This window comes from Dryobates pubescens, chromosome 27 (assembly GCF_014839835.1).
Source record: "Dryobates pubescens isolate bDryPub1 chromosome 27, bDryPub1.pri, whole genome shotgun sequence".
Classification (NCBI taxonomy): Eukaryota; Metazoa; Chordata; class Aves; order Piciformes; family Picidae; genus Dryobates; species Dryobates pubescens.
Genome location: NC_071638.1, coordinates 1,166,347 through 1,191,511, shown reverse-complemented (window position 1 = coordinate 1,191,511; position 25,165 = coordinate 1,166,347). Strand labels below are relative to the sequence as shown.

Below are 25,165 nucleotides of genomic sequence, written 5' to 3'. Positions count from 1 at the left end.
GTCACCATCCCTGGAGGTGTTCAAGAGGAGATTGGATGTGGCACTTGAAGCCATGGTTTAGTTAGTCATGAGGTGTTGGGTGACAGGTTGGACTTGATGATCTTTGAGGTCTCTTTCCAACCTTACTGATTCTATGATTCTATGACTTCCCTCTCCATTCTCTCTTGAGGCTAGGTGTGATTTCCCTTGTTTTCATTACAGGTGGCCACTTTTGGTCTTGAGGTTCCTTTGTATACAGCTTCTTTACACACATTATTGAAAACTGCTGTTTCATTTTCAGCTTTTTCACTCCTTCTAGTCATTGTGTTATGATCAAAAGATGGTAAACAAACAGGGCTTCCTGGATCCTGTTCACTGCAGACTGCCAGAAAAGACCAGAGAATCGCTTCTCCATATCTCTAAAGGAGCCTTGTGGCTTAAAGCCTCTTCATGACAGAGCTGCTTCTGATCAAAGGAAAGTGATGTTGGTCACTGGTGCAATATTTATATGCTTTTTGTACATTATGTTGATAACACAAAGTTAAAATTATCCTCCTTCATAGAGAGGTCCACACAGCCCTCCTCTGTCTTGTATCTTAGTCAGGATGTAGCAGCACAGGTCAGCACAGTAGAAATACACTACACTGACTGGTAACCCTTCATTCACAAAAAACCCATGCCATGCTAGAGGCTTGTGGAAAAGTGTCTTGAAAGTTGCTTGGAAAGATCTTGGGGTACTGGTCAACAACTGATTGAATGTGAGCCAGCAGTGTGGTCAGGCAGCCAAGAAGGCCAACAGCATCCTGGCTTAGATCAGAAACAGTGTAGCCAGCAGGACTAGGGAAGTGATCCTACCTCTATACTCAGCATTGGTGAGGCTGCACCTCGAGTATTGTGTTCAGTTTTGGATCCCTCACTACCAGAAGGACATTGAGGTGCAAGAGCCTGTGCAGAGAAGGACAGTGAGGTTGATGGGAGGTCCTTGACACAAGTCCTGTGAGGAGTGACTGAGGGAGCTGTGGTTGTTCAGCCAGGAGGAAACTGAGGGAAGACTTCATTGCTCTCTACAAGTGCCTAAAAGAATATTGTAGTAAGTCAGGGGACAGCCTCTTCTCCCAAGCAACAAGTGACAGGACGAGAGGAAATGGCCTTAAGTTGAACTAGGGGAGGTTTACATTAGGTATTAGGAAAAATTTATCCACCAAAAGGCTCATCAGGCACTGGAAGAGGCTGTCCAGGGAAGCAGTCAAGTCACCACTCTAGGAGGTGTTAAAAAGACACTTGGATGTGGTGCTTGGGGACATGGTCTAACAGTTACATAAAGGGAGATGTTAGACTGCGGTTGGACTCGATGAGCTTGAGATTGTTTCCAACCTGGTGGTTCTGTGAGCTTGGTGGCTTGCAAAACAGCATTTATGCTTTTAAAGAGTAACAGTACAAGCTCCAGTTATATTCAACGTCTTTTCCTGACAATTCTTTGTGACTGCCACCTGACTCAGCCTTTTGAGCGTGGGCAGGACTACACCTTCACAGGGCAAAACAGGGTATTTGCTTCTTCCCAAAATTAATATCTTGCCTGCCACCCAAAGCAGCTTATTTTGACTTACATCTTCTCAAAAAACCATGATTGATCACTTTGTGACTTGTGCATTTCATTCCTTATACCCATGTAGAGCATCTTCGGGGGGGGTAATATTTTTTTAAGATAATAGTTTGAAAATTTGTTACCTTAGGCAATTTTTTGTCACACTGAACAATATATCAAAAGTTTTAGCCAAGTGAGACTGGGAAAGAAAAGTTTGCAATAGACTATACTAGACTAGACTAGACTAGAATAGACCAGGTTGGAAGAGACCTTCAAGATCATCGCCTCCAACCTATCATCCAACACCACCTAATCAACTAAACCATGGCACCAAGCATCCTGTCAAGTCTCCTCCTGAACACCTCCAATGATGGTGACTCCACCTCCTCCCCAGGCAGCCCATTCCAATGGGCAATCGCTCTCTCTGTGTAAAACTTCCTCCTAACCTCCAGCCTAAACCTCCCCTGGCACAGCCTGAGACTGTGTCCTCTTGTTCTGGTGCTGGTTGCCTGGGAGAAGAGACCAACCTCTGCCTGTCTACAACCTCCCTTCAGGTAGTTGTAGAGAGCAATCAGGTCACCCCTGAGTCTCCTCTTCTCCAGGCTAAGCAACCCCAGCTCCCTCAGCCTCTCCTCACAGGGCTGTGTTCCAAACCCCTCACCAACTTTGTTGCCCTTCTCTGGACACCTTCCAGCAAGTCAACCTCCTTCCTAAACTGAGGGGCCCAGAACTGGACACAGGACTCAAGGTGTGGCCTAACCAGTGCAGTGTACAGGGGCAGAATGACCTCCCTGCTCCTGCTGGCCACACTGTTCCTGATGCAGGCCAGGATGCCATTGGCCCTCTTGGCTGCCTGGGCACACTGCAGGCTCATGTTCAGCCTACCATCTACCAGCACCCCCAGGTCCCTTTCTGCCTGGCTGCTCTCCAGCCTCTCTGACCCCAGCCTGTAGCACTGCCTGGGGTTGCTGTGGCCAATGTGCAGAACCCATCTCTCTGTAAGTGCAGGTGTATACATACATTCCAAAATGTATGAGATTAATTTGTTAAGTAAAACAAAATTAGAAGCAAATCTGAAGTTGCTTTCCTTGGTTAAGACAAAACAGTCACCAACCTGTCTGTTATATTATGATTTTTTGTATTAGGCTCATCTAAAGGATTTGAGGAGCAGATAGAAAAGATGAAATTCTCTTACCTGTGTTTTAAGTTACATTTACAGAGGAATAAATGCTATTAGGGTAAAAAAAGTATATTAAGAATGGAGAGTACCAAGTCTTCCCTTTAATTTTAGTAGTATTGGTAGTAATTTTTGTACTATTGGTAGCAATAAAAGTGCTATTTTACATTTATAGAGCATATGTGCTAATGAGTTTCAAAATGTCCTAAGGCTGTAGGAAACAGTGCATCTATTTTAAATGAGGGGACTGGAGCAGAATAACATTTGTTGTCAGCTCCTGTGAAAGTTATTTTCTAAGAGTGACACAGCAGCTTATGGGAAGCTCCAATTTTCCAAACATGAGCATTTCTTATCAGAAAAATCATAGAATCACAGAATCACAGAATATCTCAAGTTGGAAGGGACCCATAAAGATCCTCAAGTCCAACGCCCTGCTCTTCACAGGGCTCCTGAACATGAATCCATATGACTAAGAATGTCATCCTGGCTCTCCTTGATCTGTGGCAGGCTTAGTGCTGTGACCACTTCCCTAGGGAGTCTATTCCAGTGACCAACCACCTGTCAGTGCAGAACCTTTTCCTAATGTCTAATCTGAACTTCCCTGATGCAGCTCCCCTACATTTCCCCATGTCCTATCACCGGCCACCAGAAAGAAATCAGTAGCTTCCTGCCCACTGCCCATCTTGAGGAAGTTGTATACTGCAATGAGGTCACCCCTCAAGCTTTTATTCTCAAAGATGCATAAGTCCTCAGCCACTCCTCATAAATCCTGTCCTCAAGACTTTGCATCATCTCATTCTCCATTGGACACACTGCAGTAGTTTGATATCTTTCTTATACTGAGGCACCCAAAACTTCAAGCAGTGCTGGAGGTGGGGCTAAACCAGTGCAGTATAGAGTGGGCAAATCACCTCCCTCGGCCAACTAGCTATGCTGTGCTTGACACACCCCAGGACACAACTGGCCCTTTCAGCTAGCAGCTGAAACACTAGGACACACTATTGACTCATATTCAACCTGCCATCAACCCAAACCCAAAGATCTTTTTCCGCAGGGCTGCTTTCCAGCCTCTCTCATCACCCAGTTTATGTGCATAAGCAGCATTCGTCCATCTTCGGTGCAGAATCTGCCACATGCTCTCGTGATTGTCCAGCTCTCTAGTCGATCCAGATCTCTTTGTAAGGCCTCTCTACCCTTAAGGGCATCCACAGCTTCTCCTCATTCAGTCACATTGGGGATACTAAATGTGTAAGATATGTATCACCACTACAAATGTATCAGATTCCAAAGAGATCTTGAGCTTGAAGAAGATTTTGAGTAGCTATGAACTGTGCCCTTTAATTTTGCATGCTGTTTGCTGTGTTTGTGGTACTTCCCTTCTCACTCCTCCCCCACAGCAGTCTTTATCAGAAATAAAAGTGAAGCTCACTTTCTTTAGTCTCTGTAATATCTATTAATTAATTTTGTTGAATCATAGACTCATGTAAGTTGGATGGGACCTCTGAAGGTTATATAGTCTAACCTTCTGCTCAAAGAAAGGGCAACTCTACCAGGTCGCTCAGGGCCTGTTGTTTTCTTATTATCCCCAAGGATTTAGATTCAACAGCCTTCCTGTGTTGGACCACACTTACAGGGACAAATTTTCACTTTATATCAGGATGGAATTTCCCATATTTTAACTTATGTTTCTTGCCTCTTCTAGTATACCTCCAGGAAAAGTCTCACTGTGTCTTATTTATACTGCCCCATTAGATAGCTGTAGGCAGAAATAAGATCACCTCTGAACATTCTCTTGTTAAGGCTGAACAGCTCTCACCTTCTCAGCTTGTTCATGTGCTCCAGCCCCTTAAACATGATCTTGCTAGACCTCTACTGAATTGCTTGTATTAGAGTGCCCAGAACTGGACACAACACTCCAGATGTTGTTACTCCAAGCATCAATTAGAGGAGTAAAGTCACTAATCCTGATCTTCTGCTTGTACTCTTTCTAATACAAACTAGAATGTTGTTGGCCTTCTTTGCCTTAAGGAAATGCTACTGACTTTCATTCAACTTGTTCACCAGGGACCCCGGGTCTTTCTCCAGTACTGCTTTCTAGACAGTCATTCTATGACTGTTCTGTTGTGTGGGCTTATTCCGTCCTTTCCCTTCACTGGAGCTTATGATGTTCCCTCAGGCAATTTTTTCCATCCTGTTAAGTCCCATAGACCTTCATCATTTTGTTCTTCTTTGCACCATATCTCAGTTGCTAAAACATTGTTTTGAATCTTACTTCAAATTGATCCAGACTGTCAAAGTGAATAACTAAGTTTCCAAGATTTGCTGGATTTCTGGGCAATACCCATAAACTCACATCATGTTCATTTGATCATAGAGATAATGTCACAAAAATTGGGAGGCAGAGTTTGGAGACACCTGTCTTCAAGACAGCTTTTAAATGGCTCTGTGAAACAACCGACTACTTCCCAAACCCAGGTTTTAATTGAAGCTTATATTTTGAATAGCTGTGTTTACCTGTTTCATAAAGTAAGTTGAAATACAGATTTGTGGAAATGTTCCCAAACCATGACATGTGTTCAGAGTTTCAAGCATTCAGTAGTACTCAAAACCAAATAAGTCCTTTCTGATGTCAGTCTTCCTGGAAAGTGACCAGGCTCTGTTACCATCCGGTAGAGATTCTACTGTAGTTCAAAGACATCAGAACTAGAACTTGCAGAACAGCTCTTGCACTGCTAAACTCTGCAGACACTGAAGTGACATATTAAAGGACTGAATGAATACCCACATGACCTCACCTGGTAACTTAGCCATTCCTGATCCAGAGCTGAAAGGCTGACAGCTCAAGCTTGGTCTTTTTTGTAGGATATTCTTATATCCAGAAGCAGTGCACGTTCCACAGTGCAATGGACCATTGCTAAAACAAGAAATATCCTAATTGTGTAAGCCATAGGTATACCACGTTGACAATTGGTTTGGTTACTTCTTGTCTATAGATCCAGGGAGCAGATACCTTAGAAACTGTTCCAGAATTCGGAGCTTATAGAGGAAGAACACAATGTAAGCTGTCTCGATGGAAAAGACCTTTGAGATCAAGTCCAAGTCTAGATGTCCTTTCCTTCAGATCCTTGTTTCTGTCTGCGTTTTCTAGTGGGAATTCATGAAGGATGTGGGTGGGGCTGCAACCACCACTTTAAATTGTGGTCACTGGCTTGATGTCCAGATGGAGACACATGACAAATGGTGTCCCTCAGGGGTCTGTATTAGGAAGACCCCTGCTGTTCAGTGTCTTCATCAATGATGTCAAGAGCAAGATTGAGTGCACCCTCAGCAGGTTTGACTAGTTCAATTGATAAGACTGAGAGATTGGATGCTATCCAGAGTGACCTAGACAGGCTGGCAAAGTGGGCTCAGGTGGTGAGGTTCAATAAAGTGAAGTGCAAGGTCCCGTACCTGGGTCAGGGCAATCCTCAGTACCAATACAGGCTGGGGAATGAGACTGAGAGCAGTCCTGCAGTAAAGGGCTTGGGGGTCCTGGTGGCTGAGAAGCTGGACATGAGCTAGCAATGTGCACTTGCAGCCCAGAAGGCACACCATATCTTGGACTGCATCAAAAGAAGCGTGGCCAGTGGGCTGAGAGATTCTTCCCCTCTACTCTGGTCTGATGAGACCTTACCTGGAATACTGTGTCTATGTTTGGAGTCAGGAGGACATGGACCTGCTGGAGAGGCTCCGAAGAAGAAGATCAGAGGGCTGGGTTGCCTCTCCTACAAAGACAGGCTGGGAGAGCTGGGTTGTTCAGCCTGGAGAAGAGGAGGCTCCGAGGAGACCTTATTAGCAGCATTTTAGTATCTGAAGGGGACATGCAGGAAGGCTGGGGAGGGACTGTTTGGAAGGGCTTGTAGTGATAGAATGAGGGGCAATGGTTTTAAACTAGAGCAGTGTGGATTTAGGTGAGAGGAAATTCTTTACAATGAGGGTAGTGAAATAGTGGAACAGGTTGCCCAAAGATATGGTGGAGCCCCATCCCTGGAGACATCCAAGGTCAAACTTGATAGGGCCCTGAGCCACAAGTTGGAGATGTCTCTGCTTACTGCAGGGGGGGTTGGGCTAGATGACCTCTAGTGGTCCCTTTCAACCCAGTGCATTCTATGACTCTATGAAATTCACAGTAAATTCTGACTATTTCAGATGATGAGTTATATCATAATTCAGAGGAATCTAAAGGTCAGTTACATACATAGAATACATACATAGAATAAACCAGGTTGGAAGAGACCTTCAAGATCATTGCGTCCAACCCATCAACCAATCCAACACCACCCAAACATCTAACCCATGGCACCAAGCACCCCATCAAGTCTTCTGCTGAAAACCTCCAATGATGGCGACTCCACCACCTCCCCAGGCAGCCCATTCGTGTCCCTCGTCAGAAAACAACAAAAATGTGCTAAGAAGTCTAAAACAAACAAAACCATTGAAATAATAATAAATATGCTTAGGTTACCCTTTGCAGAAGGGAAAATGAGAGTGGAAAAGAGTCTGTAGGTTAGTTTGACCATGAAGATCTGAACCAAAATTTGAACACCCTTTCTTTCCCTTCTATGTAAGCATGGCTATTCCAATGGGATAACTTGGAAATAAGTAATTTGCTTCTGTTCTTCATTTGACAGCTTAAAACGTGTGTATTCATTTCAAATACGTACTAAAGTTTGGTAGCAGGGAGGTGAAGAATGAGTTGAAGTGATTTCTGACTGAAACACAGGGGGTGACACTCATCAATTTGTGTTGTATGTAGGCCTCAGCTATTCTATTTGATGTAGTTCCTCATACCTCTTTCTCACATTCTGCTAGTCATGGTCACTTTCTTTTACCATTATTTTCTCACAACCTTGAGTTTAAGGAATTTCATCATCCCTTCGATTATCCAAAATATTAGAGGTGCTGTCAAGCATCCTTTTGCACACTTGGATTTTCATTCTGCTCAATTTCATCGTGTATTAGAGTCAGAGTTACCAGGAAAGTTGAAGGGCATTTATCTCTTTTGGTTTGTTTTATTAAATTTCTAAGAAAATAAGAAAAACTGACTTTATTCCATTCATTTATCCATAGAAATAGCTCTTGTTCACTAAATGACCATTACCCTATAGATCCAGTCATCCATGCCACGGGAAAAAACCTGTCTTGTCTATTCATTTTCACTGGATGTCATCCAGAAAGCAGCATTATTGCTGCTGGTGTTCATCTTGCGTTGATGAACTGCGCTGAAGGACTCTTCATAGGCCAAAGTTACTCTGTTAATGCAATACTTACAGCGTCGTGCCAGACCTACACCTCCAACACCTTTTTCTGGTTTTTAAACCTTGAGCCTTTACTCCTGGGAAGTCATCCTACCATTAAATGGTACCCAAGTAAAAGAGTGTTAAATTACTTGAAACTTTTTCCCTTCTCTGAAACATAGAATCATTTATATCTGTTGGCATATGAGGACAAAAACACACATGCAGAGACAAGCATACATTGTCATTTACAGAAGAACTCCTTCAACAGCAGTCCCTTCCCAGGGGGGTGAATGAAAATCAGAACTGTTACTTAAACAGCTCGAGTCCTGCAAGTCGTACCTAGGGTAGGCAGGAACTCCTTCTGAAAATAAGGAGTTGCAGACTTAGCTCCATTTTCAGAAAGGAACCAGAAAACCTGCCGATCCGTTCGCTAGCCGTGCATCCTGGCAGTTACAGGCCAATCCATTTGTGTACCGATTGCGTTTCCTACATGATGGTGCTGCTTAGCACACAAGGCACGGAGCTTCCGAACCTGTCTGGCAGGGCGTATGTGAATGTACATGGGCAGCAGAGTTCTGTCCTGTGGCTGTTAAGGCATGGGCGTCCCAAATCTCTGCTTTTGGTTTGTTCATAAGTGCCCATAGCTTATGCCACAACTGATGGAGAGCTCTCTGCCCATGCAGAGTTATACTTTTTTCCTCTTATTTTGAAGCAGTGAAGTCCCTTCAAAGGGCCAGCCACGTTCACCTTGAGGGAATTTGCCAAGACCACTTTAAAATAAAAATCTTTCAGTACTATTCAGTTGAAAGAGAAAGCCTTTTCTGTTCTGTGTAAATAATTTTTGATCAATGTACTGTTCTAAGGCAACTCCTGATTAGCATATCCTATAGATTATTGTCAGACCCTGTCCACAGGGTACAATTGTAACACAGGCTGTGAATATTCAGCAATAGGAGTCTGTAAATCTAAGTAAGTAATGACAAAGCCTCTATAGGGAATGCCAGAATGAGGTGAGCTGAGTAGAATAAAGGCAGTCTTGGGGGGCAGGGGGTTATTTTAATTTAATCAAAGCCAGAGCAACTGAAAAAGATACTATTAAATGGACTTGCTCTCTGAAGTAAATACTTTGCAGATAAATGCGGAGTTCAGACTAATGTGGTAAGTTGGCATCCTTACATCCACTCTACTCTCTGGATCAAAGCAAAGTTAATCATTTCACTTGCCTTTTATCTGTTTTATGGATGTGTGTGTAGGTATGTGTGTGTATGCATGCGAATGGTGTGCACGTGGGCACACACAAGTAGCAGAAAACACTGGCAATGAGGGAGGGGTTTTTGCTTTTTCTGTAATGAAGTTGAAGATTGTTTGTTTGCTTTTTAATATACTGGTACCTAGTAGTCATGGCTCAATATTGTAAAAACTCCAAACCATTGCAGCTTTCTCTTGCCTGTATTTGCCCAGCCACCCTTCTACATACTACAAGCACTGGGAAATTTCAATGACACAGCTTGGAATGGGTTCAGTGACCTCAATTATGCCCTCCCACCCACTCCAAACTCCTTTCAATTTGCAAAAAGCTTTAAGTGGACAAAACCCAGATGCCTTTTCCTTGTAGTTCAGTAAGAACAGATTGGGCATGTAGATTCTTGTCAAAGTGATATATGTAGTTCATTTTCCATTAACTCTTTCTTAACTAAGGATTTTAAATTCTCAGTTCCAGGTCTAGCACTCTGCTTTGCTTGCTGCTGCTTTTTAAAGTTCATTATGCCTGCAACATCATTTTTAAAAATGAACCTTAAAAAGCCTTGGTGAAACATTGACTGAATGTTTGGTTCTGCTTTTAAAAGCAATCACTTTTTTTTTACTTTTAAAACTTGTTTTGTATGTTATAACCCATCCTATTGTCTAAGACAGTTCACAAGCACTAACTAAATAAAATCAATACAAACACCAGTTTTGGGGGTGAGAAAAACAGTATATGGGCCCCGATGACCTTGACAGCTTGCTTGAATTGGCTTGCTTAAACTTAGATTGCTTTCATAACATCATAATATTACCCCAAAGAGTTGGTGCCTCTCCCCTCCCCCAGAACATTTCATTCCACTCCCTTTCTCCCTTTCTCTCTCTCTCTTTCTCTTTTATTCTGCAGAAACATGTGCTGTCAATAATGGAGGCTGTGATCGGACTTGCAAGGATACTGCGACAGGGGTACGATGCAGTTGCCCAGTTGGATTTACCCTGCAGCCTGATGGGAAAACGTGCAAAGGTCAGCTTCTGTTTGCTTTGCAATGCATCATTTGCCTTTAGCGGTTCCAGTGCAAGCTGTAAATATTCAGTTATTAAATCAATACTTGTAAGTTAAGGCAATGCTGGCACAGTGATTGCAATTGACTTCATTAGCTTTCCCCTTTCCTAATTTTTCTGTATTTACTTATTTCAGTCATTTTTCTCTCAGTTTATTAGAGGGGTTTATTACTCCAAAGAAATGAGATACAGAGGTCAAACCGTTTCAAGCTGGCCAGAGCTGTAAAGGAACAACTCTGGGCTGCAGAAACCTTTCCATTTCAAAGGATAGTCTGATACCCTTGTAAAACTTCAGTCATCTCATAGTGTCTAAATTTGTCTGTTCAAAAAGCAAGTTAAAATTCTCAACCAGTACTTTGTTACTTGCATATAATCATTTGGTTATTTCTCAGTGAAACCAAGCAAATGACGCGGAAGTATTGCTCAAAAAAAGTCCATTTCTGTCCCTTCAGAACATAAGTAGCCAGCTACAAAAGAAAAACAAAATAACATTTACTAGTGCATGGGTCTAAAGCAAACAGCTGATGCTCAGATTCTACTGTTCCAAAGGCAGCACAAGATCCTTGGCATTTTGTCCTACATGAGTGTGGTGAAACAGAGGTCAAGGAAGAGAGAAAAGAGCATCTGATATCACTGTCAGCATCTGTTCTCAGTTAAGGAGACAGGGATAGTTCTCAAATATCCCTGCAGAATCACACTCAATGGCACTTTGCATGCAAGTAGTTTTGGATGCATATTAGTAGGACATTGCCTTCCATCAACTTTTTTCCCATCTCCATGTGTATTTCTTCTGAGCACCATTTCAGGAGACTCGGTGGTGGACATCCAGGAGGACATAAATATATTGTTCTCACAGAGGATACTTTTTTATCAGTCAGTGACTTAGCATATGTTGACTTAACTTGCTAAGACACTACTGGGACATTTATCCTTCAAAGTAACCAGGACTATCAGAATATCTTCAGCCCAGGGCTTGATGTTACTTAAAATACTAAAAGCCACAAAAATAAACAGAACATGTGTGGTTTCCTCTTGCTCCAGTCTAAAAAATCCCAGTGCTTGGGCATGCTCCTGATAGTATTTATAGAAATAACAGTCTGTTTGCCTGTTTATTGGGAAATAAAACATTTAAACTGCCACTGAACACAATGTTAACAGTTAAATGTGAGCACCCATCAAAAATCAGTCATTTCAGTTCAAGCCACATAAAAATAAATCTTCTCTTTTACAGGCAGACTAGCGAAACCATAGCAGAGCAGTAACAGTGGTTGCTTACAAAGGAGACATTTCACTACTGCAGCATGCACCTAGAGTTGATCATAATGTTGATTATTGAAATTGCACCATGAAAAAAAATACTAATTCTAAATTTAAGAGTTGGGCCACAGCACTAATGCAAAACAATATTTATGTAATAATCAAGTCTGTAATTAGCGCTGCCGACAAAATTAAATACCCAGCTGGTCCTCAAACCGAATACCCAAGCTCTAAGCACTTTCACACTTTTTGCTTTTCCCCTTCTTTATGAGAAGAAAATAAGAGAAATAGAATCTGTGGGTTTGTGATGCTGCAGATTCCTCCTTACTTAGATATGCAGCAACTGGAAACTCCCTCATGTGGTGCAACGAACAAAATGAGCCTTTTCTTTTTCATCTTTATGGACATTTTAGGAAATGCTCTTAATCATGAAATGGTAAAATATATGTTTTGCCTTTAATGTAACTGTAATTAATACTTATCTAATGTATTTCACGGCTGGTTTCCGCTTCCCTGAAGCTAAAGTAACTTCACATTTAAATCTGTGCACAAAGGATCCTGCACTTTAACTGCCCAGTGAAGCTGCTTTCTCAGGCAGCTGCAGGCCAGACTATTCTCTACGATTTACATCTTCTGAGCGCAAAAGTGAGCATTCTGATGGAGTGACAGCGATGTTGCCTCAGCTCCTTTTGCTTATAAGCAAAGTCTGGATAAGGCTGGGGTGGGGAAATTCAGTATGCATGTTTTCCTTCCTCCTGAGTTCTATAGGAAATGAAAGAGTGATCAGATCAATTTTTCTCCATTTGTTTTTGCTTTGTTGTGTTGATTTTTTTCCCCCTTTACTCTTCTTAATCTGACTGGCCCACAGTATCTCCTGTCTGCAGTTCATTTTTTTCCTTTGGATGTAATATTTCATATGTGTAGTAAGATCAGTGAATTATCTACCAGATGCCCCTTAAAGCATCTTCAAGAATCATGCAGCTGTCACATCCTGTCTTTCCTGGGCAGAGTTTTCAAGCCCATCAAGTGTCATAGTATCTCTAAATGAGGTTCTTCACAGAAGCATTGTTTTAGAGAAAGGTATGCCATCATCTACTAAAGGAGAGTAGAGCGACAGGGCGTGTCAGAAAAGCTGGTGAAAACTGGAGGGATAATTAATATATTAGCCCAAAAAATGCAATTGTGGATAGAGCAAAATGCTTCCTATGTTTGAGTTGAATTTAGTAGGTAATGTTGCCCATAAATAATGTTTTTACTGGAAAGGCTATGGGGTTTCAGTCCAGTTTGGCATCTTCCTCTCTAGGACATTTTACATAGTGCAGCTACTGTACAAAATTATGTGGTTGCTTCTACTGAGAGGCTTAAATAAGACTCAAAGGAACATTGAACTTTTGAGTACTCCATGGTGTAGGTTGTGTGATTTTTTTACTCTCTGACTTTTGCTCACCTGCAAGTGATTGCCTCAGCGGTGCGCTTTTATCGTGCTGCTATGTTTTGGAAACCTCTTGCCACTTTTCTTCCTAATTTTTCACAAGGAAAAAACATAAAGTAAAGAACATCCTAATTTTTTAGATTAATGAAATGAAAATAGTCTATTTTCTAAACTCCAGAAATTCCTGCATGGTTTTGTAACAAATCAGAACTATTCTCTTTTAGTCGCTGTATAGACATGTAATGGGGGGGAAATTGGCGGGCCAAAATGTTCACAGGTCTTTGTTTAGTGGTTTGGAATTTTATTAGCTGTTTAGTGGGGGGGGGGGGAGTCAAGTATACACACATATTTGCAGTGTTGTGTTACATATTCTAATATTCACTCGTAAATGCTGGGATGGTTTCAAACTATAGTACAGAACTGAATCAGGACTAAGCTCTGAAATTCATCCTGGCCCTTTCCCAATGTTTCAAAGACTAGAGATTGCAGGAAAGCAATTTCCAGGTGCAAGGGACGTCTCTTCAGCAGTTTGGGATCACAACCTCTTTCACAGGCTCAATGGGAAATGACATTTCATTGTACCTCAAAGAATCAAGCTCCTTTTAAGGCAGAATGCAATCTGGTTTATATCAAATGTCAATAAAATAGGGGGGGGAGAAACTGTTGTGGAGAACATTTTAACCTGGAATATGTACAGGTAAATGCATGGTCAGTAGGAAGAGTACTTCAGCAGAAGATTGCTCTGGTTTGTAGAAGCTGAAAAATTACTTTTTGTCTCTGGTTCTTTCTCCCTTATATGTATTGCTTACCTGATCTCAGAGCAGTATGAGCGAAAGTGATATCTGTGATTCAGTTAGAGGAACTTTTAGATGTACTAATGGTGGCTGGGACAAAAATCCATTCACCTTTTGCTGGTCTTTAAAAGTCAGTCTCAAACTCTTCCCTCCGCTGGGTTTGCACACAGTGGAGAATGTTCCTTTTTCCCATCACCTTTCCTATCAACTTGGATCTTAATAAGCCAAACCATGAAAGCTTTTGTCATCTAAGAGGAGAGACACATCCCAGACAGAGTTAGTTACTTGCTCTCCCTCTGATTAATGCTATCTAATTTCTCTCACCATTGTAACAGGGTGCTCCCAGCTTGATGCCAAATTTGTTTGATACTGTTGAATACTGTGCTGCACATGACAAAACAGTGTAGTTCATTTCCTGAAATGCCTACCACGTCATCCCACAGATGCCATCTAATGCAGCAGAAAAGGAGCCAGAAAATTAAAAGACACAGTGTCCCAAGGTGCTTAATGCTTCCTACCCACTTTTTAGTATTCCCTACATTGTGCATATCAGGGTCTCCCTAGCTTTACTCCTTGCTGTTTTCTGTGCATCTGTCCTGCAGAGTGCCCTTTCCATGCATCCAGATGTATTCTGTCCTTGGTGAGAAGATTCATCAGTTTAGCATTTTAATTAAATACAATTTATGTAGCTGATAAAGCAGGAGACTAATTTGCAAAATACTTGTGGCATTCAAGAGGAGTGAAGTCAGACTAGATTAGATTTAGCACAGATTTCTGAAGATTGTTTAAATCCAGCTGCCAAACTGGATCAAACAATAAAGGGCTCGTCTGCCTGAGGGAGACAAGCTAAGCAAGGGAGCATTCTTCTAAGACTTACAGTAGAGAAGGACTGGGAAGGACAGCAAAAGACATCTGAAAGAGACAGGGCCTTTCTTTGTGGGTTCTTCAAGTAATTAATTAGAGCAAGGGGAAGTGCCACAGGCTTATGGAATCGTGTAAAATGCAGGACCACGTGTCTGATGTGCTCCATCTCTGCCTCGGGTATTTAACAGTGAAACTGTGTCCCCAAGGCACTCTTGTGCTCCAGGATAATGCAGCTTCCCAGCACCCTACGCATAGCCATGGTGGAACTGTGAGGGGTGCAGCATTTTTCTGTCAAATGACAGAGCAAATACAATTTTTATGCAGGAGAAGATAAGCATAACTGGATTTCTAAGGGGCATGAGCAAAAGCTCTATCTCAAATATGGCTTTTCCATAAACATCCATAAGTACAACCTCAAACCGCATTGTCTAATGAATATTTTGTTCTAGCAAGATGTGTGTTATTTTTAGCTAATTTTCCATCTTGCATAATTTTCATAGGTAAGCTTGACAGGGATTTTGAGGAGGTAGATACTCAGCTGGTCTAAAACATCAGTGGGTTTAGTAACAATGTTACATTGCCATCAGCAGTGGCTAAATACAGCCATATGAATTCACATGCATGAATAAACCTTTGCCAAGCCCAAGTGATCTTATGGACGTGTATTTAGGAGACACCTTGGGGTGCAACATAGGGCATGTTATTTGCTGTGCAAAACTAAGTAAGCCCTTCTTAGCCCTCTGGCATATTGTTTAACCAGAGCAGTGTTATGTGGGGGTTATGTGGCTGGATGCTGTTTAGGCAAACATATCTTCTTCCTGCTGTCTCATTGTCATGGTTACCCAGCAATGTGGTGTGCTCTCTACTTCCTTGAAACAGGCTCCCATCTTTTTGCATTCAGATGCAGCAAAGAACCGTGGCACTTACATGCTTAAAAACTTGACTGTGCTGCAGTGGGAGCATCAGAAATGCCCTAGTGTTAAAAGGTTCATCCAGTAACACAACTCTATAACCTCTCTTACCACTAACCAATCTAGAAAAGTAGAGCAGGAGCACAGGGACCTCAGACCGATGTCAGTCAAAGGACTGAATCAAAGTTTATTGAAATAAAAGGGAAATTTTGCATTGGCTTTATTAGGCTGATACAGGCATTGCTCTTTTTTATGTTTCTTAATGGTAGTCTGTTACAGCAGGAAAATGCATTTTAAATAGTTTTTTAATACCAAAAAAAGTAGTGAAATGCTGATAATTAATGAGATTGTGACAATGGCATTGTTTCTGCGAGGAACGAGTTTGGTACAAGAAGGAGCTCCAATGAAGCAAAATATGTCGGGTTTCATTAAATAGAAACCGAAAGGTTTCATTAAATTAATTGCTTAAAATCAGGGCTTGACATCCCTTTGGTACAAGCTGGAGGCTTTCCTCTCTTTTCATTCAGAACACACTAACACAAAGTGAAAAGCTCACAATGAATAGTTTAGCTGGCCAATTTGGCTTCATTTCCTGGCTGCAGAATATCTGTGAACAGTTATGATTTCCTCCATCATTCCATTAGTTGAAATTACTTAAAATTTGTTTAAGGTTTTTTCTCCAAATTGGATTAAATTGACTAAAGCTTCCCGAATTGCATCATGGCTGTTGAAATCAATTGGCATGACATTGAAAATGCTTCCCCTTTTTTTAAGAAAGGAACACCAGAAGTTTGAGGTTATTTTTATTGCTTATTATTGGAAAGAGGCAGTTGTTAATCTGGTTGCACCAACCATCACTTTGCTTGAATCGTGGTACTACGCTTGTGGTTGGTTGGATAACTTTCCAAGCGGTATATTTTCTTCACTGCCTAAGTGGGGAAGTTATTGCAGTAGGAGTAATTACCTATGATGAACTTGGATTTCATTTGGTTAATACACTTGATCAACTTGACTTTTTTTTTTACGTGCCAGTAAAAGCGTGACAGTGAAATATATCCCTGTGCAAGATAACCTCTGTAAAATACATAGAGTCATAAAATAGTGTTAATTGGGAAAAGTCTCTAAGATCAAGTCCAACTATTGACCTGACACCATCATGGCCGTTAAACCACATCCCAAAGTGCCATTTCTGCATGGTTTTAGAACACTTCCAGGAGTGGTGGCTCCACCACCTCCCTGGACAGCCTGTTCCAATTCTTGGCTGCTCTTTCTGGAAATATTTTTTTTCTTAGTATCCAATCTAAACCTCGCCTGGCAAAACTTGAGGTCATTTCTTCTCACTCTATCACTTCGTACTAGGGAGAACAGACTAGCCCCAACTTCATTCCAGCCTCCTTTTGGGTAGCTGTATAAAGCAAGTCATCGTTCAGCCTGTTTCTCTCCAGACTAAACAATCCCAGTTCCCTCAGCTGCTTCTCATAAGAGTTGTTCTCCATCATCAGTCAAGTTTACATGAAGGCAGATAAAACTTTATTGGCACATGTAACTACAGTTTTCACATCATATAAGTGTCTTAATGCCTTTAGAATCCAGTCTATAGGTTTGGATCACGTGTTCTGAACTAATACTTGTCTCACCTAAGAGACAAATGCAAGATGCAAATGACTAAACTTTTTTAAAGGTCTTGTTTGGGCACTGTGATAGTTTTCTTCCTTAGCTATGAGTACACCTCCCTTAAAGCAGTAACCAAACCCCAAAATGTTCCTTGGTTACACTGCCACAGCAAATTCTTAGGTTTCTGTCTAAATGAGACTATTATTTCACCAAAGGTATACATGATGTTTTCTCATAAACATGTACAAAGCATTTGAGAAGACCTCTCTACCACAGCACACTGAAAGGCAACCTGAGTGCCCTGCTTGGAGTAGTAAATTATGCAAGGCCCTATAGGTGATGGGACAGATACATTTCAGGCTTTTTAGGGGAAAATTTCTCACAAATTTCAGAAAATTGAATCTCTGAAGAATTTCAAGTCAAGAAGCTCAGGGAAAAAGTTGTCATCCTCAGGCTTTGTGTAGACTGTGCCTTTGTGACTCATCCTTTGATCCCCGAGGCCCATATTCCCCTGCCGTGGATACTGAACCAGAATGCATGTCCTCTCTTCTGTGCATTAGCTCTAAATGAGCATCAACTTTGATTTGGGATGTTGTGCTTTTTACTTCTCTCAGAGTCCCATTCTTTTAAAAAATGGTCAGAATAGGTTGCCATAGGTGACCAAGGAAAAATAAATACATCAGTCTTGATAATTCCTGATGGTATGAGAGGTCCTACATCATATACCTAAGCTACCTACCTCCTCTTGCCCAGTCTTAAAGATATGTGTATAGGGAAATAACATGAAACAGCTGGCACAGTATGAACTCATATACTAGTGCAATAATGTGCTCATAAGCACACACAAATCTCAGCCTGTAGGGTACAGCTTTCAACTGAGTTACTCACTGCATTCCCTTCAAGAGGTTGACCAGTGATGGCTAAATGATCTCAACAATAAAAATTACATATTAAAAAAAAAAAGTGGGTCTCAGTAGAGAGGTGCAAAGAGGTGTGTGCTGCTGGCTCACGTGTGAAAGTCAGTGCAGGACACAATTCCACTCTTGCTCTGGTTTCCTTCTACCTTCTGTGTCCCTCTCTCAGAAAAACATCCTACTGCAGAGGAATCAAACTTCCTTGATTTTTATCCACAGCAGGCCATAGCCTTTTGTCAAAGCCAGCCCACAAGCTGTCTGGAGCCAGGGGACAGAATTTTAGAAGCTGGTTGTTAAAGTATGTGTCGTCTTTTAAGAACCGTTAAGTGTCTGTTGAAGTGGTTTATTTTAAGCCATTCTTTCTCCCTGATGGCTTTCTCCCTGCTTCTCATCAACTTAAACCAAGAGTAAACTTCCCAATAGTCAAATTAAGATCTAGTTATCATAAGTCATTACACAGCAACTCTACTTCCATCAGAACCCTTACATGACTCTACTTTAAAGCAACAGCTTACCTTCCCAGTCTTTGTAAGTAGAAATAAGTGCATGTTCAAATACAAACACCATTTGAGTTTGCTACTCTGTACACATAAGCAAAGAGTTATCAGAAAATAGCTCAGATATCAGCACAAGCCACTACAACTACAAATCAAACCAAACAACACCTTTGTCTCCTCCATGCTGAGCACAAGGTATACCAAAAGCTTGTGGCTGAAGTCCATCTTTTCTTCCTAAAACCAAGAAAACATTAAATACGAAACCCCCCTTGTATCTTTGCATGCATAAATTGTGTGACACAAAGTAGAGGACAGGCAGAGGGATGTCTTCACCCTGCATGAGAAGGTAGCACCAAATAAATTCATGACCATGAGACTGATGTTCATGATGAATATGATAATGGAAATGTGGGTCTTCCAGTAATTGGACTAGTGCCTTTACGAGAAACAGAAATAGTCCCTTTCTGTATGTGTGTGATGCACAGATTAGACATGCAATTAAATGTTCAATTAAAATAGCTGAATTTTCTTCAAATTGCTTTCTGGCAAACAAGTTCTGACCATATTCCAGTGTTTCTGCATTGGTAGAGTGTCATCAGCTCACATGCCATTTTCAGGAAGCAAGCATATAGCTTCTTGGTAAAGGCACATTTGTGTGAATCTCAAACTCCTCAGGGGATTTACAGAAACCCACCGATTTTCTGGGTAGATGTGGCACAGCAACAGTACAGGATCTCCCTACCTCTTCCCTTTCCCAATACTCCTTGTCTTCTGACACACTCCCCCCCTCCCCCCCCCCCATATGACTAAGAAAATAGAGGTGTTTGGGCCAAAAATGCAAGCAGAAGCAGCCAGTGGGTGATTCAGGACTGCAAAACAATAGATGCAGCTGCCTAATAAAACAAACAAACAGAACCAGAAAAAAAGCAAAGAAAGAAAGGGGAAAAAACACAGCACAAACCCCCCAATATTCCATGACAAGAGAATTAGGGCTTTTGCCTTAAAACCAGTAGCCATGTTCTGTGCTTGAGTACAGACCACACTTTATAACCCCTTTGGGAAAGCAGTATCAAGATTGTGTTATAGTATAACTCAGTAAATACTTCTGCAGGGAATTCTTCAGCATATGAATCAGCCATGTGCATGGACTCTGCTGCAGAGATAACAGGTAGACTTGTAGGTGCTGAAAGAAGATGCAAAGGAAATCTTCCAAATTTAATTGATAGGACTGACAAATGGAAGACTAGAGCCTAAAGGGAATATCAACTAACAGAGGTAGTTTTGAGGTTGGTTTTGGTTTTGTAGGACTTAAGCAAGATGCAAGACTGTCTGTGTCAATAAAGAACCCTCATAAAGATCAGCATTGAGAGAGGGAAAGCTGAGTAACTGATGGAAAAGCAATGGTTAAGTTTGGTTTATCAAAACAGCTACTTGTTTTAGAAGAGAGAGACAAGAGCAGGAAATCAGACCACGGCATGAGTTCCCTCATAACTGTAAAAAAACCTCTTCAAAATAGCTACCTAAATGTGGATTAAAGAAGCAAATATTAAGGCTTGTCTGCAAGAATCTTATTGCTGAGGCCACAGTTGGGTTTTGTCATTACTTGAATATTACCAAGTCTCAAGATAAAGAACAAGGTCAACTCAATAACAGCATCTGGTAAGCAGCTGCAGCATCTCAGTAGAAGACTCCATGTCATGACCAGAGAGGTGGCCATAGTCCTCTGGCCCATCTCTACTGCCCTGGAAACAACTGGTTCAAGGCTTGACAAGACTGGCAGGTGACTCAGAATTAGCACTCTATTTTTTCCCCCCCACTTTTTGAAGAAGAGGGAGTTGACCGCTGTTGGTGCAGAGGCAAATCTGGCATGTAATGACAGTGTCTGATTGAGAGGCAGAGTGAGGCACAGAGAGAGAAAAAGGGTCAGTAGAGTTGGTGGTGATGTAGGAGAGACAGAAAGATTCTGGTCACCAGCAGAACATATGTGGGAATGGGCAGCAAGAAAATGACAGAAATTTTTTGCTGTCTGCAAGTTTGATGTCTGCAAGAAGCCCAACGAGGGAACTGGAAAAATGAGCAATTGGACACTGAGCGATGGCAGTGTGTCGACTGGGCACAAGAACAGAAGATTTTAGATACATAGACATAATGTATGTGAGCAAAAATGGTATTATAAACCCGTGGGATTTCAAAATATGAGAGGAAATGCAAGTTTCAGATAGCATCACAGATGAAATTTGTCAGAAATAAGAAAATGAAATGGAAGAAGGAAAAAACCAAGAAGAAGAAGAAGAGGGGGCAGAGAGCAGAATCCAATAAAGAAAACTGTGGCTAACATCTGCTATCTAACTGTTGCTGCAATTTATCAATCCAGAATGTGTGTGAAACTTTCACTGCCCCTTCCCTGGTTTTGAGGGGATTGTCTTGTTTGTCTTTTTTTTCCCCAGATCAGACACACAGTTCACGTGTCTGCTGTAGACTCGTTCATGACAGACAAATAGAGCATAACAGATTATCTTCCATTAAAAAATTGTACACTTGGGTCTGCTGCCATGTAACTCATTCACTCTCATTCCCTCCCAAGGGTTCTATCTATCCACACAAAATAAATTCATGTGTACTAAGTCAGGGCTTTTTCATGACTAGGCAATATCCCTGTTCCCTGGAAACTTGCAGTTGTTATTTGTCTTTGTGAACCTCCCCTTTGAAAATGCCAAATCCTTTAAATTAATGCTTGGGAGAGTTATATTTTGCATTTCAGTTGTTGAAAAGCCCTTGCATTTATTCAACAATATAAAGCTCCCTGAGGATCAGCAACCACAGTTTATTATGTAAAAGCGTGCTGTGCTTTCTAGAATTTGGGAGTTGACTACTCACAGAATCACAGCCACCAACATTCAAACCTTTTTTCATTCTTACATTATTGTGCTTTTCATCATAAAATACAGATGGCTTTTCATATGGTTAGATCCTGCTTTCAGTGCTGCATTGGTGTAGAACAGATCCCTGGTTGGTTGAAGTAAGGTCTTCAAAAAGTTTGGGAGGGTGATTTCTTTTTGTCGGCAGTCAGATTTCTTTGCTTCATCATCAGCTGTGAAGCATGAGAATTATCATTCACTAATTCTGTTCAGCTCTCCTTTCATAGGAAAGTCAGCATGGCTTCAATGGGAATTTAGAGTATCAGTAGCTTTAACTGTCTTTAATACTGGTTTTATTTTTATTTAATCAAACTAACATTTTAGAAGCAAACTGAGATTCTTGGAAATAAGCACACAGCCTTCCTGAGCAGGTAGTAATCCCCAGGAGGTAAACCAGGAGTAATGGTGAATTGAGTTAGTATGCTAAGTCTAGGGATTCTTGGGCATAGTCCATAGTGCACAGACTGATTGCCTGACCCTGTGCTTTTCATTGAGATTGTATGGAAAAATGGAATACTGTAAAAGTAAAGGCTTCGTTTATACTGAGAACCAGTACAAAGAAAATGCCGAGGGAGGTCAGCTCCTTAGTTTTATCTGATTTATGCTTTAAGAAACCTTTAATTAACTCCTATACTGTTGCTACCTTATTGTGTGTAACCTTCAGCTACTGTTTCAGCTTCTCCTGCATAAAACACAAGAACATTAAACCCAGAATCATCATGGTCATAGTGGCTGTGGAACAATGAAGGTAGACAAGAAGCCAGCCCAACGAGTCTATACAGTTCTGTACCACCATTTTTATTACCACCACTTTACCCCCAGCCTCCAGGTCTCCTTAAATTACATGGTACTTCACTTATGTGGTAATTGGTACCATCTACATATCTTCCACATACATTCCACAGGTAGGAGCCTTAACTGCACACTTACCTCTGCCTCTCCAGTGTTTTATAAAAGGCATTTTGATTGATGAAATGTTAGAGTAGGAGGAAAACCAGCTATATTTCTGCATCTTCTGAGATCCCTATGGCTTTTTGTTTGGTTTTTCGTTGGTTGTGTTGTTTGGGGTTTTTTTTCAGGGAGGAAGAAGTTTTTGACCTTATTGCTGTCTACAACTACCTGAAGGGAGGTTGTAGACAGGCAGATGTTGGCCTCTTCTCCCAGGCAGCCAGCACCAGAACAAGAGGACACAGTCTCAAGCTGCACCAGGGGAGGTTTAGGCTGGAGGTTAGGAAGAAGTTCTATACAGAGAGAGTGATTGCCCATTGGAATGGGCTGCCTGGGGAGGTGGTGGAGTCACCATCACTGGAGGTGTTCAGGAGGAGACTTGATGGGGTGCTTGGTGCCATGGGTTAGTTGTTTAGGTGAGTTGGATTGGTTGATGGGTTGGATGCGATGATCTTGAAGGTCTCTTCCAACCTGGTTTATTCTATGTATTCTATGTATTTATCTCAACCCAGACAGTAGAAGACTCCTACTGGCGAATTTCTTTGTCTCCAGTTCACATTCTGGTGTTCCAGCCTAGGAGGGCTTGGGACGCTGTTTGGGTTTGTAAGCACTGCACTAACATGTTTTTAAGTTTAAAAAAGAATCTAGTATTCAGCAAAAATTTCAAATGAAAATCCTTTCTTTTCACTTTAGATTTACTAAATCCCTTCCCTTTTCACAAATGAGAAATCAGAGCCTAAACTATTCTGACAGCATTTCTGAGTTTTTCACTTCCAAAGCTTTTTGTGTTTTATAAATCTAATTAACTGTAATAAGAAAATAATAGGACATAATGTTTGTTTTACAAGGTGATTGATCTTTTGGCAGCCTGGCAGACTCTTTTATTGATTGGTTGGTGGATAATGTCAGAGTGGATATGTCCTGGAGGAGAATATCTGACACCTAAATCCATATGTGACAGATTACCACCTGTGTTGGAAGACAAGTTTCTTGACAGAATTACAAAGATAACAGGTGAAAATGGAGAAAGTGACATGAAGGAAATGTGTTGAAACCTGCCCCGACATTTCCACGCTCTAAGAGCATTTACACAAAGCTCTCTATTTTGCAGGCAGCTTGTTTTCAGGATGAGGGAGATTAAATTTTAATTAAACTCATTCCTGTCTGCCCAGTTGAATTTGAACTCTGTTAATTAGGAAAATGCTTTGCCCCACGACCTAGCCATAAAGCTAATTAAACAAAGGATCTTCATTTGCCACTTAGTGGAACTTCAGTTCAGTCATTATGATCATACATTACAGTTAATTAGCACTGTAGAAGGGAAAATGAGAATGTTCCTGAAGTGCAAAACTCAAATTAGAGGTGCTGTGTGTCTTATTTCATTTTGTAGCTGTCTTATTCAGGAAAGTCACACATCATCCTACCTGCTTCAGTTTCACTTTTGTTAAAGGAGAATTAATTCAGTTCATCTCTCCTGCAGAAGTGTTGTGTAGGTTTAACATAATTAAGCTGATAAGATGCTGGCCTTTGAAATCCTCAAGTAGAAAACACTGCATAAATAGGATTATTACACCCTGAAACAGGCAAAACATGCTAGAGACAATGAGCTACATGGGGAGGGAAGGCACAGGTGAAGTGGTGGAACAGCACACATTCATCCTAAAGACAGCTATACAGTTGTGCTCATGTTCATAGAAACTGCCAGGGCAAAACAGTACCAGCATGGCAGATTCAGAAGCTCAGACCACAAACAACTGCAATTTGCCAAAAAATGTTGACAGTAAACACCTTTGAATCAAAATGCTTTTCAAATTATAGTAATCCATCTCAAAGTATTGATATGAAAATATTAAGCAATAATTACCAATAACCTGTTATCATAGAATTGTAGCATGGCTTAGGCTGGAAGCCATGAGCAGGGATGCCTCTCAGGACAAAGTCAAAACCCCATCCAACCAGGCCTTCAGCATCTCCAGGGAGGGGTTATCTACAACCTCTCTGGACAACCCATTCCAGAGTCTTGCCACTCTTGTAGTGAAGAGTTTCTTCCTAAGATCCAACCTAAACATATTCTCCTGCAATCTAAATCCATTTCCCCTGGTGCAATTGGTGGACACTCTTGTAAAAAGTCCCTCTCCAGCCTTACTGCAGGTTCCCTTCAGGTATTGGAAGGCAGTTATAAGGTTCCTCATGGAGTCTTCTTTTCTCCAGGCTGAACAGTCCCAGTTCCCTATCCTCATAGCAGAGGTGTTCCAGCCCGTGGATCATCTTTGTGTCCCTCCTCTGGACTTCTACCAACAAATCTACCTCCCTCTTCAGTGGGGACACCAGAACTGGAGACAGATAAAGAACTTGCCTGTAAACCCATTATAAAACTGGAACTAGGACTTCTAACTCCCTGCAAACTACCAGACAACATCTGACTCGATGCTTCCTGGAAGGAACAGAAGAACCTAAGTTCTAATTTGATTTAGATTTTCTCACAACAACATTCAGTCCAATGAGTCTGAGAATATGAAAGACTAAAAAAACAAAAAGCAACCAAAACCCATTATTTAAAACACTACAGGAATGCCACCACAGAGGCATTGCAGATGCAGCTTGATGGGTTATTTTTATGTTAATCCCAAGGTACTTCATATGCTTCAAGTTTCATTGCAAAGTGACAGGCAAATATTAAAATTAATGCAAT

The 25,165-nt window shown here is 41.3% G+C and overlaps 1 protein-coding gene across 1 annotated transcript in view; it reads left to right on the top strand.

Annotated features, from left to right (window-relative positions):
* The window catches only part of SCUBE1 (signal peptide, CUB domain and EGF like domain containing 1), a 255,138-nt gene that overhangs the window by 158,307 nt on the left and 71,666 nt on the right, over window positions 1-25,165 (top strand). Inside the window, exon 8 of the mRNA XM_054173884.1 lies at window positions 10,170-10,286. Coding sequence (XP_054029859.1) covers window positions 10,170-10,286 — 117 coding nt within the window. The remainder of the gene's footprint in view (window positions 1-10,169; window positions 10,287-25,165) is intronic.